The 15,911-nt window shown below is 39.5% G+C and overlaps 2 protein-coding genes and 1 long non-coding RNA gene across 3 annotated transcripts; 1 reads left to right on the forward strand and 2 right to left on the reverse strand.

The window, feature by feature from the left end:
* Nucleotides 1–465: 465 nt before the first annotated feature.
* si:ch211-157b11.14 (uncharacterized protein LOC799552 homolog) lies at nt 466–7,048 on the reverse strand. The gene is made up of 4 exons (XM_037101465.1): nt 6,943–7,048; nt 2,610–5,342; nt 2,397–2,513; nt 466–2,007 (listed from the first exon to the last, which is right to left on the reverse strand). Exons 2-4 carry the CDS (start codon nt 5,314–5,316, stop codon nt 1,919–1,921), a joined length of 2,913 nt encoding a protein of 970 aa, XP_036957360.1. The 5' UTR covers nt 5,317–5,342; nt 6,943–7,048; the 3' UTR covers nt 466–1,918.
* Nucleotides 7,049–8,243: 1,195 nt separating this feature from the next.
* On the reverse strand, nt 8,244–15,702 carry c6h1orf159 (chromosome 6 C1orf159 homolog). The gene is made up of 9 exons (XM_037102191.1): nt 15,491–15,702; nt 14,454–14,534; nt 14,271–14,355; nt 12,922–13,017; nt 12,778–12,834; nt 12,423–12,557; nt 12,243–12,268; nt 12,080–12,104; nt 8,244–11,780 (listed from the first exon to the last, which is right to left on the reverse strand). The coding sequence occupies exons 2-9, from the start codon at nt 14,523–14,525 to the stop codon at nt 11,677–11,679; spliced, it is 600 nt and encodes a 199-aa protein (XP_036958086.1). The 5' UTR covers nt 14,526–14,534; nt 15,491–15,702; the 3' UTR covers nt 8,244–11,676.
* Nucleotides 10,649–12,155, forward strand: LOC119021724. Its single transcript, XR_005075724.1, has 2 exons — nt 10,649–10,785; nt 12,009–12,155. It is a non-coding gene; the product is annotated as an uncharacterized LOC119021724 (long non-coding RNA).
* Nucleotides 15,703–15,911: the final 209 nt, after the last annotated feature.

The raw sequence follows: 15,911 nt of genomic DNA on the forward strand, positions 1-15,911 counted from the left end.
TTTTTTTTGACAGAAATGCACGGAAATCAAGCCGGAGTAAGACACAGGAACAGCATAGAGCAGCTGGTTAATTTTCAAAATAAAACACTGAGCAGACTCAAAGCACCATAAAGTCAGAACATTAACAATACACACAAAGAAAATCAACAGGTTGACATTATCCAGCGTGACGCATGACGCTCAGCATCTGAATCGTTCCCAGTGGGGTATGAAGCTGCATCGCACGTGTGACATTAGAGACACGTCCCTGGTGGAAGGAAAATGACTTCCTCCAAAATGATCGTACAGTTCAATCAACAACTTCCAAAACAGTTTAAACAGAAACTGAACATCATGATATTCATGACTGAAGCATCTATAGCAGGAATGTTGCACTGGACTGGACTGCCTAAAAACTACGACTGCCTATATATTGTGGAAAATAATAGTTTCTTTCAGACGTCAACTTGGACAGAGAGAAGCATGGGGTATTCATGTTCTTTATTGCATTATTGCACAAAATCTGTCATATATGTAAAATCATATGAATCCAGTCTTGTTTGACAAGAGATATTAAGTGATAAGATATCCTCTGCTGGTAGATAGAAAAGTGTTGTAAACAGTGGCAGCAACACATGAACAGAGAAGAACAACGGACATGTCGGGGGTATTGTTTTGCATATATAAAAAGGCAGAGCTACTAATTAGCCATTCACAAAGCTTACACACAGTCTTTTTTTGCATCACAGCAGGTGCACTGGCCTTTAAACTACTACTGGAGCAGGAAACAAGAAAAATAAACTAAAATCTGCTCCACAGAGTTATATTCTTCTTTTCAGACTGACTTACTGAAGTGCTCAAATGCAGCCTGTGAGCAGACACTATATTACTAAAGGGTCACAAAGCCACTGTGTTAATCAATGCAAGTCACCTACTGTTCTTTGCTTGTAACTTCCCAACACACCAGACCTACCTATACAACATACATCTTTCGTCCACATTTTCATCCTCTCTTTTTATCCTTTACAAAGACGCTTCACTTACACTCTGAATCTGCTCAGAGAGCTTCTGTTACAACTTAGCTTGACAGCAGCTGAATAACGTACAACGGGACATGCTGAGCACATCGGGATATTCACAAACAACATGTGGTAAAAATTATGAGCTTCTGTACTTACAGAATGGTCCGTATATCAATACTGAAATTCTTCCATATTTAAAGGATAACACTGTTGAAATGCTATAATTGTGTTATTGTCAAAAAATCCCATAAAAAGACCAAAACCAAACAGTGTATTTTGCTTTCTCTATCCTGTCTGTGGCTCTCAACCCTAAAGCCATCTCATTCCTAAAATTTAAAGGCGTAAGTCAGGTCTTGAATATTAACTGTGATTTTTTTTAAAAAGGCACTGTAGTTTTGTAGCATTTACATTTATTTTATTATGAAGTCTGGCTACAAATGTGGCGCATGTTCATTTTACATTTAGCCTACACTGAATCTAATCCCTCTCACCCACTCAGCTCTAACACTCAATTTGAAACTGATTACTGCACATTTGCCTTTTCACTCTCTATATGTAAAAATGTGATAATTCTTTGAAATTGGGTACAGTCCATGACTTCATGTGCGAGTGAACAGTTACATCATCAGGACCAAGTATGTGGGATTGACTCTGCAGTGCCCATGTTCACTCATGTGTTCGGGCATTAGTTTATGTCACAGAGGATTAAGCTCTATTAGACTCCAGTTACACAGACAGTACTCATCAGGATCAATTCATATTTGGCTGGAGTCTTTTCATGGAATAAGAAACCTATGTAACAATATTGCAGACTATGTACCTCCACTAAAAATGAGCAACTTTAGGCTTGAATCATCAGTTTGCTGGACCCAGGGGTAAGATGTTTGGAAATGACATCTTTTTCTTGTGCGCACATCTCAGGGATCATCGCGAGAAGGGTTCCTCTTCTTCACATACTGCCGCAGGTACTGGATAGCCGACAGCGCGCTCACGTTTGCCAGCAGAGCTAAACAGGATTTCAGTATATATTAATTTGTAGAACAGGATGTCGGTTTGCTAAGTTATACAGTACGCTCATTTGTTCAGTAGTTAAAAGCTCTAAAAATGTGGGTTTTACTTGGTTATTGTTTGCAAATGACATGAAATATTATATATATATATATATATATATATATATATATATATATATATATATATATATGTAGATATATATATATATAATAAAGATAATAAATCAGATTTTAAAGCAACTCAAACTGTCCTCTTGGACCCCATTGCAAATGGGACGATGGAGAGGGATTAAAAGATGTGGTTAAGTGTGTTAATGTTGTGTTTTTTTAGACAAGGTTTTAGTAGATTATTATTAGTGGAATATCAACGCAAAGAGTTTCATACCTGCTTTCCAGGCATCGGCAGCCTCTGGATCAGAGGATTTTAACACCCAGGAGGCGAAGGCGATGCAGACCAAACACATATCTGACTGCTTCAGTGTGGAAAAGATGCCATCTCGTCCTGTAAAAGATGTACAAAAAAGGAGTTTAGCTTTGGAGGTTGTTTTGGGTTTTTTTTGCACCATCCAGCTCTGTACAAAAAGGAAATAAGACTTACTTGTTGTCCGCATAGTTTCCAAAAGGCTCTGCTGCACTGCCAGCTCTCTACACAGCTGAGAAGGAGTATAAGCGAGCGCAGTTACTGGTGCATCTGCTCTCTCTTTGGTGACCTCCTCACTTGGAAACACCCAGGCACCGGACCCTCTGCACCAGATGCTGCCTTTGTCGTGGAAGCGAATCTTCCTTATCGACAGCAAACTTTTCCAGCCGGGAAATCCGCGTGGGGCTGCCGCAGACGTCCCAGAGCCACTGCCCTGGAAGAAACGGCGAGAAACCATTCTGATTGGAGAGATGTCGCCCTCGTCCTTGAAGTCCACGCTCAGGAAAACGTAGTCCTGATTTGGGAATGTGAGCTCTCTGACGGTGGGATGAGAACAAGAGAAAATAGGGATGGGTTTGTCCTCGCTGCGCTGGGACTCACGGAGGAGACAGAGCGACGTTTCATCGCCGAACGTACAAAGAGTGAAGTCAAACACAGGAGCCGCTGAGATGTCCTCCGGATCAAAGACAACGACACAGCGGGAGTCTCTCTCTGCTCTGTCCTCTGTGAAAAAGTCCTCAAACACTTCAGGGTAACAGATTTGAGTATGTTCAGCCAGTTTGTCTACGTTGGATAGAAAAGGTGCAGGTGTTGGTATTCCCAGGCTGTCACTTGCTTTTAAAAGCATGTTTTCCTCCAGAGATGGACTCCCGCTGAGAAACAGGCTGATCTCGTCATTGCCAAGCAAAGACAAACCCTCTGTGTTCAAAGCTTGTACGTTGCGCACGCTTTTGCTTTTTGCTATCGGTCTTGGCCACGCAGGTCCCGATTCCTGATCCTCTGAAGATTCCCCTTCTAAGTCCTCCGGAGGCACAGGTGTCTCCTTTCCTTCAGAGCACGTGGACTCCTCTTCATCGCGTGCGACTAAAGGTGAGCCGCATGTCCCTTGTTGGTTTTTGCCCCGAGGGTCAGGACTGGGGTTCCTGCTGGCACCTAGAAACTGCCAGTACTCTTCTTCAAAGTCAGAGGTGGAGAACTCGCAGCTCGAGCGATCTGGTTTGGATTCGTCAGGCTGCGTGAAATAGTCTGAGTCATTTGCGTCGGATGCGTCCATTAGGCCACCATCAAATGAATTATACTCCACGGTGTCGGCCAAAGAGCTGGGATTTCTTGGGAAGTCATCGTCACTCGGTGTCACTGTTTCCTCTGTGTCGCTGAGAGGTGAGCCTCTACCCATCCTGAGCTGTAAGATGTCATTTATGGTGAGTTTTTCCATTTCGTCCCAAAATGCAGAGATGGCAAACACGGGTCGAGTGGGGCCTGTGGCTTCGGCGTATGTTTCGGGGCCGTCGGCCACAGGGCAAGGTGTAAGGATTACATCTGGAACAGGGGGGAGACCGAGCTGACCTCCTGAAGAGCAACCAGATGCTGAAAGATTAATTTCATCATTTTGGAGTCCAGGTGTTTCCGAGAGCACACAGAGCAGCGCGCCTCGTGTGTCGCTACCACACGTGGAGACGTCATCAGGCGTTTTGTTAACACTTTGGGCCGCAGATGGAAAAGTCAGGGTAGGCTCAACATCGGTGCTTTCGTAACTTTCACAGTCAGTGGAGAGACTGTCAGGACAGGACTGGGTTTCTCGCTCAGCATCAGTATTCCCAGTCAGACTGAACAGATGGCTGTTTGTCAGGGATGATGAGCTCTGCCACTGTTGGCTTCCCATGACAAGATGCTCCACTGATTCAGCTGCTGACAGATAGCTTTCAGAGTCGTAGCTGTGCACGGAGAGGAACTCAACACTGTCTTCAAGCTCGTCAGACTCAACACTGTCTGACCGGGAAGGGTCGCTAGTTTGAAATGTGTCACAGTTGTTTCTCTCTGTTGTGACCAGTTTGTCTGATGAACCGCCTTCCACACTAGATGTTGAATCCGAAACGACTCCCGTCTGAACGCTCCCAGGATTTTCCTCAGCATTTTGGTTCAGTTGTGTTTTGCCCCCTGCCCTCCTCCCTCCTTCAGATACATCATTACCTTTAGTCACCTCTGACACAAAGCCATTTTCAGGTGGGGCTCTGCGGGCGCGATTGTTCTTAGAAGCTTTTTTTTTTCTTTGTTTTTTTTTCATGGACGATGCACGCGCCCGCTGTCGTGCAGGACTGTCGTTCACCGTCACGAACCAGCGCTCTTTTTCTTCCCTGAGAGCGACACTGCCCACAGCTCTGTCGGCACTGTGCTGCTCGCTCACATTTAGCTCTGTTTGGCTGCCAGACAATGGGTCAGTTTCATGTATGGATGAGGTGTCGCTCTCCGTTTGCGCGTCGCCGTCTGAGGACTGCACGTAAAGTTGCTCAGTTCGCAGTGTTGTTGCGATGTTTGTCTCCTCTGTGGTAAATCTTTTCTCCTCTGGATGATCGAGACGTATGTCAGACTTCACCCGTCCTTCAGGGTCTTCTTCAGCCTTCATGGTGAGATCAGGCTGTTTAATCTGCACTTCTTCCTCGCAGCATCCTGCAGCCTCATCACTGTTTGCGGCAGGGCTCCGCTGCAGCTCCCGTTGGTCTGTGCTGACGACCGAACTTGACTTCCCCGAATCCTCTGAGTCACTGAGGCTCAAGTTATCTGGGCAGGCGAGCGAAGGCTGCAGCAGGCCACACTCCTCACTGTCCTCATAGAAGCTCGTCCAGTCATACTCTGCAATGTGCATGCTGTGATCTAAATCATCCATTCTGATAACCTCACCTGCTCTTCACTCTGAAATGAAAATGGGAGAAAACGTAAAGACGTGCATGATATATGGTTAAAAAATCATATTGCAATTATTTTGACAGTTGCTGTGATCGCAATATGAATGTGGGGATGATCATTTTTCCAGTTTTACTGAAAAAACTGTGACGTGACATTTGTTGGGGTCCTTTGCTTACAACCGGAAAAACAAGACTTGTAGGCCAGAGCATCTGTGCAGCACTATGGTTCTTCATTACAATGCTGTTCTTTGTCACACATTTCAACTTCAGCTTCAGTTTATTTGAAGTGCACATCACCCAGAGAGACCCTGCACACTAGCAGTCAGTAAAAACAGCAAAACAACAATGGTGACTGAGGTGAGAAAACAATGACATCCGTCGTTGATTTGGGTTCCCGGCGGGTAAAGTCAGGAGGGATCGTGATGAAGAGAAGATGGATGTGTTTTCAGTCTGGATCTGAAAGTGTCAAAAAACAGGTTGCCTCTCATAAGTGTAGAGGGAGAAGTGGAGCTCTGTGGGCGAAGGCTGAAAGAACAGTTAAATCATCTGCATTACAGGGATTTTAAGGATGTGATGGAGAAATTAGGCTGGAAATATTAAGGTGCCAGTTGATTTGTCCATATTATATCCTTCATATAGGCTCAGATATAAGAAACTGATCAAATGCTGTTCCCAGATTTTGAACTGCAGGAGCCTGAGGAATAGTGAAGCTGTCAAGGTTGATGGAGAAAGCTGTTACGTAAAGATATTATTGCCTTTGTCAGAAACTGCCATGCCTCTTTAAGGACACTTTCACATGCAGACGAGGGGAATCGAACCAGCGATCTTCCAATAACAAGACACTGGCTCTACTCCTGAGCCACAGACACCGAATTGTAGGTAGTTTTTTAGTTTATAAGTGGCCGTTCACAGCACACGGCCAACAGCCACCTGCATGATATCCCTGCTGGGTTAAAGTCACATCAACTCATCTGAGTTAAATATAGAGCGTGCATTTGTCTGAAGCTTAACATTGCCTGTAATCAGCTGTCATTAGGAACTTGTTGTGCGGAAAGCAAACAAGCTCCAGCATCGGTTCAAAGCTTGAGAGGTGAAGTCGTCAGAGAGCAGCAAAGCAACAACAGGGCAGCGCGGTCACAAGCTTCATAACAGACCCCAAAATACTCCACAGCCCTGCTCTCAGTCATATGACCTGATATGAAAGATTCATCTGTTCAATGTCAGGGTGCAACATACTCTATGAGCTTCACCGGTACACTCAGTGGAGGGTTTAAGTTTCTTAAAAATGCACCGATGCAATGTGATATAAACATTAAAGTATCATCTTCCTTAAAATTGTGCCAAATCAAACAATCTCTGACAGTTAATCTCATATTTTCCATTTTGTACACATTTTTTTTTCCAGTTGTTTTATCTAAAAGTTAAAAGATTTATTGAGTTATCAGGTTCACTCTTTCATCTTTACCATGATGGATGTTGTTACTGAACACCCTCAACTTGCGTCAAAGTCATCAAAGGTCTCGTCTATGATTGTTATCAATACAACCAATGTGAAGCACACACAGCACTTTCTTGTTACTGTGTTTCTGTAGTAGATAAGACCTTACCTGTGGCAGAAAGACGAAGCGTCCAGTTTGAAGGTGTCACTACTTTCTCCCTGCAGGGACATTTCAGGTCTAATGTCCGTCTGTCCTTGCATGTGTCAGACTGGGGCCTGGCATGTTATAAATAGAGGAGTATGTTCAGTCACATGGAGCCACTCTTGGTGCAAACGTCCGTCCCTCTGCTACTAGAGGTGTGACATTTCATTGCAGTAACCTTACAAGCCAGCGTACATTTATCAGAGGTGAGATCAATAATCAATTCCATTATTAACACAATAGAAGTTGAAGGACAGGGACACATTTTGTTACCATAATAGGGGGAATTTATTTAAAATAAGATCTGCAAGTCTTTTTTATAAAGTTAAGTATACTTAAAAGTAAAATTGATATGATTGATAATATACACACAATAATAATATTATTAATAAACTTTATTTATACAGCACCTTTAAAAACAGAGTTTCCAAAGTGCTTTGAAGCAAGCAAAAGCAGGAAACAAAGGAAGACGGCATTAAAGATAAACACTCAACAGTCAAGCCAAACACAAGTAAGTCTGGTTTAAGGTGAGTTAAAACAAGACCGCAGAACAGAAAATGTAAAAAACACAAAAAGTCCAGTGTTGGTGTTTACGTAACGAGCACAGCAGCTCTGGATGAGGACAGGCTGGTGTGTGCTGCTTAGCATTCTAGCTTCAGCAGACATGACGACAGCAAAATTGTTATTTCTTCACATTCTGTTGATAATTTCAGCTAACTTTTGGATGTTTTCAACAAAAATGATTTCATATTGCACCTTTCATTAAACTTAAGTTTATTTCAGTGTTAACAGTGACATGTTTTATAACTGTATTAAGCAATTCTGAAAGTTTATACACGTTTAAACCTTATAAAGTGCATCCAAATCATTTTTATAGAACTACACAGTATTTATTAACCAGTCAGTTGCAACTTTAAATAAACAAATGCTTAATAGATGTTTTTTTAAGCCTTTTATTGTTAAGAGGGAAACACTTTTAACTAAGTTTAATTAACTATGAATGTACCATTTATTGATTATTGTTATCATGAGGTGTTACCGGTTATTTAGTGTTTATTGCAAATGCTTATTGTAACACTTGCTGTTAGAGGGTTTTAAATCAGCAAAATAACTAAATAGAAATTCTTGTCTGGCAAACAGAGAGGCATTTTTTTTATTATTATCAGCAGCAATCACAAAAGCAACATACACAGTATAAAAATGTGTCAAATTTGTCTTTGAACAATATGAAGTTTAAGCTGAATAGTAACTGGAACTGCACGGAACGGTTATGGAAAGGTGCTTTATTTCTCCAAACATTACACACATCTTCAGAACATTCTTCATGGCATTGAAACTAGAATTTGTACGTCATTACAAAAACAATATGTCATTTGTATAAAACAATATGTACATGTATTCAGCTTATGGTCATTTGTACAACAGCAAACACAGAGCAACAAAAAAAAAATATTCATGGAATGAATGCCGCATTTTATCTGGTTCACTTCATATGGCTTCACGTATACTTAAGACAGAAATCTCTTAAAATCATGATCAAATGTCGCAAATAAAACTTGCAGAACTTTTGTTTCAGACTGTTGTACGTAAAAGGCCACTGGATATAATTCAAATACCCAATTATTCATCTCGTCATGACGAAACGTTTCCTGGCTGCAGTTAAAGCTCATAATGGCACATTAATTATCACAGTAATGGCACACAGTAAACGCCATTTTCTTCAGACAACATTTGGCAAAAGAGAATAGTAGTCAAGTAATGTTCACATGCAACAACAGTGTTGCCATCTATACAACAAAAAAGTCTCAATCACACTCACCAGCAACAAGTTATTTAGAGTATTTCTTTTTAAAGTTAGCTGATGACCTCAGACAAATAAAGTGCACAGGGATTCAATTATTTTATCCTTTTAGAGAAAAATATATTGGGATTTAAATCTACTTCATGGAACAAAAGCCTTTTTGTTTCATGAAGTTGTTTTGTAGGATCACTTTGCAAAGACACTATTTTGTTGCTGAGAATGACTTTAAATCGTTCTGCTTTGTGTGGTAGAATGTAATTTATGATTCATGACGCAGATTTAATACATTCATCTTGGTTAAGCTCGCAAACATAATAAATATAAATGCAATAACAAAAATGCAAAAAGAAGATAGCAAACCATCAATAGAGTACAGAGGTATGAAACTGACAAAAATCAAAAAGTAAAATAAATAAATGGCTCAATAAATAACAAAAAACAGTAAATATGCAATGAAACGCACCAAAATTAATACAAAAATGAAATATATGCATTAATTAAATCTTTTTTTATGTGACATTAATAGATATTTCTGTTCTACTTCTGTAATTATGATGTTTAAATGTATATTTATCTAAGTATCTATTCAAATTTTTGCTTTTGTGTTTTATTAAAAAATGGTTGTAAGAAAATGTATTAATAAATAAAAATGGAAAATTAAATTGGGATTAATACAGAGATAAATTCATACATAAGAAAAATGTAAGGAAGAAATATCAATCATGTAGCATGTTAAAAATTAATTAATGTCCACATTTATTTTTAAGGTTTTTGGTGCATTTAATGGCATATGATTCATCTATTGAGCTGTTTATTTATTTTGTTATTATTTTTTATTTTGGCTCTGTCAGTCCTCCATAACAGAGGGTCCCGTTAACTCTACACAAAACATCCCGATCCACACATAATTTCTACTGTTGGTCTATTTGTAATCAGTAATCAGTAATCAGTGCACTACAAATTGAGAATAAATACACATGTAAGAAAAACATCAAAACTGCAAACTTAAAAAGAAAGACTTCCATCGATCATCACTGGACTGTGGACTGGCTTTGCTTTAAACATTTCAACATTTTGGGAAATACACTTGAGAGAGTTATATGAGAAGATCAACACCACTCTTTTATCTGTTAAAAAATATATAGCTACAGGTTAGCTTAGCATAAAGACTGGAAACGGGGGGAACACAAGCCTGGCTCTGTAAAAAAATATCAACCCAACAGCACCTCACGTCCTACAAAAACAAAGTGAAAAAAACAACATCTGCCAAAATACTGTGGCATTTTTTCCACCAGAGATTACAGAAGACATAACATTCAACATGAGTGAACGACTTTATCTTCTTTAAGGTGAATTCTGGTATTTTTAAACCTGAGTCCTATATTTACATATTTGGGTGTGTAAAGGGTTCAATTGTACCACAAGTTTTTGAATCCGTCCAGTGGATTGCCTCAGCTGCAATACAGCTGCAATAGCTGCAATGTAATCCTTTGGGGGAACTGTGACTGGCATAGTAATGTCAACTAAAAGTGTTTGTTTTTGTCACTGACAGGCTGAGGTTCTGACTATAGGTTCTGAGTGTCTGACTACATTCTGGAAACGATTCCTCAGGAGACAGAACTGTTTCTTTCAAGATTCAAGGAGAAGTCTCGCTCTGAAATCTGTTGAGGTTAGAGGTTGCAGTTGTTGTGTCATCCATGTTGTCAAAATCAGTTACATTTTCAGACATAACTTTGGAATTACATTCTTGCTGACAGTTTCTAGAGGTGAATTCCAAACTTCTCTTCTCTCCAACTCTGACTTCTACCACCAATTTTAGACTGAGACTTTTTAACAAAAAAGGTCTATGGTTTATGCAACGTTATCAGAAAAAATAATCTCAGCTTGTCAGCAGCTAGAACAAGCACTTGTAATGCATAACTCTAACAATCTAAGTTGTCCCAAAGGATTATGTTGTAGCCATTGCAGCCATGTCTCTAGTGATCGACTGGATTGATTCTAAAACTTTGGTAAGTAGGATTTTTTTTTTTTTTAACACACAATTTTTACACAGAAAGTAAATATAGGGCGGAGGTTTAAAAATAGAGGAATTCCCCTTCATTGTCGAACTATAGCTGAACACATAGGGCCATATATTCATGAAACCCGTCACTTAAAAGGTACAATATGTAAGAATTGGCTGACTCTTGAACTCATACAACCAACAAACAGGGGCAGCATATCACCAGAGTAACTGCTGAACTGTATTTTGTTCCATGACTGTAGTTGCTGTTAGCTAGTTAGCTCAGATAGCAGTGCACTAGCCAGACTGCTGACCTAGTGCTGGTGTTGTCACTGCTATCTCAGGGGCTTTGAACAGAGGTTTTCTGGAACAGGGCTAGTTGGTTAGCATGCTATGTCAGTAGATGATCTCTGCAAAGCTATACACAGTGACTTTAAAACTTTCCTAACATTCTGTTGATATTTTATATTCAAACAAAAATTCTTACATATAGCACCTTTAAGATTAAGTCACCTGAACACCTGAAAACAAACTGTCAAACAGCAGATAAAAACAGTGTTTAGACTTAAAAATAAAGGAGTGACCTTGAAGTGCCGCGTGAGGAAAACACAAACCACCATCACATAGAAATACTGAAACATTTTTTACTTGTATATTTGAGTTACTGTGTAAAAAAATGTAATATGAACAAGTCCCAGACTTTCAAGGTTAGTTAATGGATACTTGTTGTTTTCAGTTTTAATAAAATGACAAACAATGCAGCAAAAGCAGCTACAGGTAAATTTGGCCACTTAAGGGCGAGTCAGCTGGTCTTTCTTCACATTGCTGAACCTTCAAATGATGAAAAAAAACTAACATTGCTCCTCTCCTACCTGCACCAGCCCTCCCATCCCTCCGCCTACACATTATAGTCTTGAGTGGTGGATGTGGTGGGTACGATGGCACTGTTCATTGTTGATGTTGCAGAGGGCCGCTCCCTTCTGACATATCTTGGCTTTCTCACTTCAAAGGAAACACACCACAAACAAGAACATACAATTACCTGACGAACAAGAGGAAACACGCACTGAATTTTTTCATAGTGTTGTTAAAATCTTTGTGTGATTTCTACTTTTGAGAACAACCTTTACACCCAGGATCACCTTTTGTGCATATAATTGCTTCTCAATGGGGCCGACATTGCAAAACACCCCTGGGTAATGTCTCGATTGCTTTTGCATTCCTCTACAGCTTTGCATAGCACTACAACCTGTTCAACAACGTCAGTCACAGTTTCAAAACATACACTGTTGCTGTCTCACCTGACGAGGAGGGGATCATCACCGCCTGGAAGGGAAAAACAAAACAGAATTCAATAATGATGTTTTTGTATGGCAAGATTGCAATAAACATATTCACAGTCCCTACACTCCAAATGTTCTGTGTTGTGTGATTAACTGTGAACAAACCTTAAAATTGACTTACCGTCTCACTTGGTTGGAATATGAAGGCTGTAAAAGCACAGAAAATACTGTTACATGTTGAGTTTGACTGAGTAAAATCTAATATATTATCTCAGATTTAATGGGTGTGGTGGGGCAACAGGAGTTATTTGATTTAGATCAAAACCCTGTTTGTGTGGTTACTATGTTACGCAGTGTTTACCCTTGTTGCGACGATAGAAGATGCCCGGGAGTCGATTGGAGCGCTTGAGGTAGAAAAACGAGGCAACGGAGAGGATCAGGAACAGGCTGATCAACAGCGTTCCCAGAAGAAGAGAGGCTGCCACACCCGGGCCTCCTGCTCAGTGGCAGAGAGAAACAGGAAGTGGTTGATTGCAAAACATGCCGAGGATCTTACCTGCTGCTGCAGACACTTGAAAAACAAAATTTGCACGACACTGACTTTACAGGGTTTTTTCTAATATTTCAAACTCACAGACACATTACAGTAAAACCATGACATAAATATTATACATAAGGAAACAAGTAAATCCATCAATAATTAAGTGATTTCTTACCAATTTTAGGAATGACAGTAGTTACAGTTGTGTGATTTTTCCTCTCCACCGTGTAGTCTGAGCACACAGAAAGGTCAAATTGAAAAAAGCATGACAGATGACATTTGGCTTTTTATGTATTCCAAAACAGTTCCCAGCCCTTACTGTAGGTGCAGACTGTTATGTTCTCCAGATCCACAGCTGCTGAGTCACAGAATATGCAAACAGTGTTGCTGTTCTCAAGGACACGCAAGAAGCATCCTAAACAATTCATGAGAAGAATAGATTCAACTTCATATTTAACAATTCATGCCCTATTCTATTCTAGTCCTGACAAATTCTTAATTTCACCTTGCAGTGTATACTGAGCAAGATAGAAGTCAGCATGACAAACTTCTGGGATTTTAACTTCTGTTACATAAATTGCTTGCTGTGACTGATGATCTTTTCAGCATTTTTTTCCGAAACGCTGCATGTTTTGTCTGTGTCCATGTGTTTTTTCGTGCATTGAGCTGTCAGGGCCACAATGTGTTTTATTGACACTGTTTGTTTGACCTTTTCAATCCTCTGACTGTCCTTGAAGCCTGCAGGGGCAAACTCCAATAACAACACAGTCATACTTTCTCTTTTAAGCATAGAAATGAAACTCAAACATGAAAAGATGTTTTATGCAATGTTTGTACAGTGTGTGTCACTCATTGTCTGTTCTTGGTGCATCCTTCTTTAATACATCTCTTCAGAGCCATTATGCCATTATGACTTTAAGTGTAATACTAATACTGATTTACTGTTAATATTTGAAACTTTGAAACATTTTTTTTCCTGCTGTATCAATGCACCAGCACAAGCTGCGTTTTCTTACTTTCCCCTCTTTTTTGACAGTGAATTGATACACACACATGATTTTACAAAATAAAATGTGATATTTAATGTTTACCATAGCTGTTCTCTGCTACTAGCCAGGAAAAAGAAAGAAAAGTTGCATACCATTGTCATGTCATACCCTTGGTAAATCAATCTTTAATAAAAAATTTAAAAAAAGATTTTATGCCTTCAATGTCAGTTTTCACTGTCGTATTAAAAATGGTACTGAATATCAAATTATATCAAGTTACTGTACTGAACTTAGAAATTCCATTATTTAGACAACACTAAATGTCTTTAATTAGTTTTTAACGCAATCAATCCATATTTGCACTCATATAGCAAACGTTTTTAATACATACATATTTTACATGATTTAACAAATCTAGTCAGTTCAGCTGACACTTCAATGACTCTGTCTTTTACTGAACCTTAGCTGTTGAATAGTCAGAGTCTTTGTAGAGCTCTAATAGTCCCAATGATGTTATTTATCTTTAAAATATGATGCGTTTTGCACAAGACATCATCTTGTTCTTCCATTCACCAAAGTAATCATTTTACCCAGACTAATTTATAACTGACGATAAAATAATAGTGATGTTGAAAGGTCATAACACTTAATGATATATGTATCTGTATAGCCACAGTACCTGGTTCACAGTGTGTGTCATTTGAACATGAGTTGTTTGCTCTCTGTTTCTCGCCGCAGCACTCAAGCGAGTTCTGATGTAGAGCCTACAGATGGAGCAGCATATACATATTCAGTCACAATTCAGTGCAACCTCAACAAAGCACACAGCGGGACATTGGCTGAGGCAGCTTCCATTTTCTACCTTAGTTACGGGTGTCTCGGGTCTGATAAGAATCACAGTTGCAGCCAAGACCAAAAGGAATGACAGAGCCATATTCAAACCCTAAAAGATCAAACAAAGTTGAATTAGACACGCATCTCTTACTTTGACATACCTTTAGCCATATAGTCCTACAGGAAAGAAGAATGAGTTTGAGTGTTACAACAAGGAATGAGAATTAATCTTCTGGTCACATTTAAAAGTTTTGGTTGGTTAATCTTTAATCCCCTAATTAGTGACTTTAATCCAAACCTTTCTGTTTTTATTTGAGCAAAGTTCTTGTACAGCTTATATTATGTTGAACATTTAAGTTGTTGTTGCGACTGATTTCACTTGAGTTTTAATGCATATCCATGCACATCACGCATCTCCATGTTCTGCACCCCTCCATATGTGCCTAACAGTGAGAAACATCACGATTTCTATCCATCTGTTTTAAAAAAAAAAAAAAAAAAAAAAAAATTCTACCTGAACTTGACTGATAATCAATGCATTTGAAAGGTTGACTATCACCTTGAAGTTAGGTTACAGATGTAATACATATCTGACAATGGTGCTGCATCCAAACTACACCAATGAGTCCCCCACATCCAGCTTAAATGTCATTTAAATATTTACTTCCTTGTAATATAAGGGGGTAGTCTTCAATAAATGTCAAATAATACACTTTTCTGCTTGACTTCACGTTAAAATCTCAACTTTAACACCTACGTGTCTTGCTGCAAATCTCATTACTTTAAGAATTAAACAACACAGCTAATGTCTCTGAGAATGGCATTAGTGTGCTAACGTCAGTGGAGTTACAACGTACAGGAAATAACCAAGGTGTTTAGCTAGCTAGCACCTGTCACTGGGATGAAGTTATGTCGTGATTGAGCTAGCAGTCAGGGCTAGAACAACCATGTCAGCGGCACATAGGCAGCTTTTACTAATCCATTTAAATCTGTTTTACGTTATCGAGTATGTTTACATACTCAGCTGCACATTGCTGAATTTGGGAATACAAAAAGTTAACTCACCAGCCAAACACTAGGCTTTGGCCTGACCAAACTCCTAGGTGCGGTTAGACCCACGTCAGATCTGGTCCGCCGCAGAGGTATTAACAGACTGTCACTTATATTTTTGACAGCTTTGTCATCAACACACCCTGCAGTTCAAGCACAGATTTTCCTACAGTGCGTAGCTCTCATAGCTACCTGCTTTCATTTAGCATCGACACTTCCGGGTACGCTTTTCAAAATAAAACACTGGGCGTTTTATTGTGCCGGAAAGCCTGATCGGACAACTTCCACATAAAATCATTGATGGAAATCAAGATTAAAATGACGAAGAATTCAAACTAGAAATAGAATTTATCTGATATTGGAACCTCTTCAACAAGGACAAAATATTTTCAAAATAAAACACAGAAAATCAGATTTTTTAAAAATAGAAAATCGG

The sequence above is a fragment of the Acanthopagrus latus genome, chromosome 6 (genome assembly GCF_904848185.1).
Source record: "Acanthopagrus latus isolate v.2019 chromosome 6, fAcaLat1.1, whole genome shotgun sequence".
NCBI lineage: Eukaryota > Metazoa > Chordata > Actinopteri > Spariformes > Sparidae > Acanthopagrus > Acanthopagrus latus.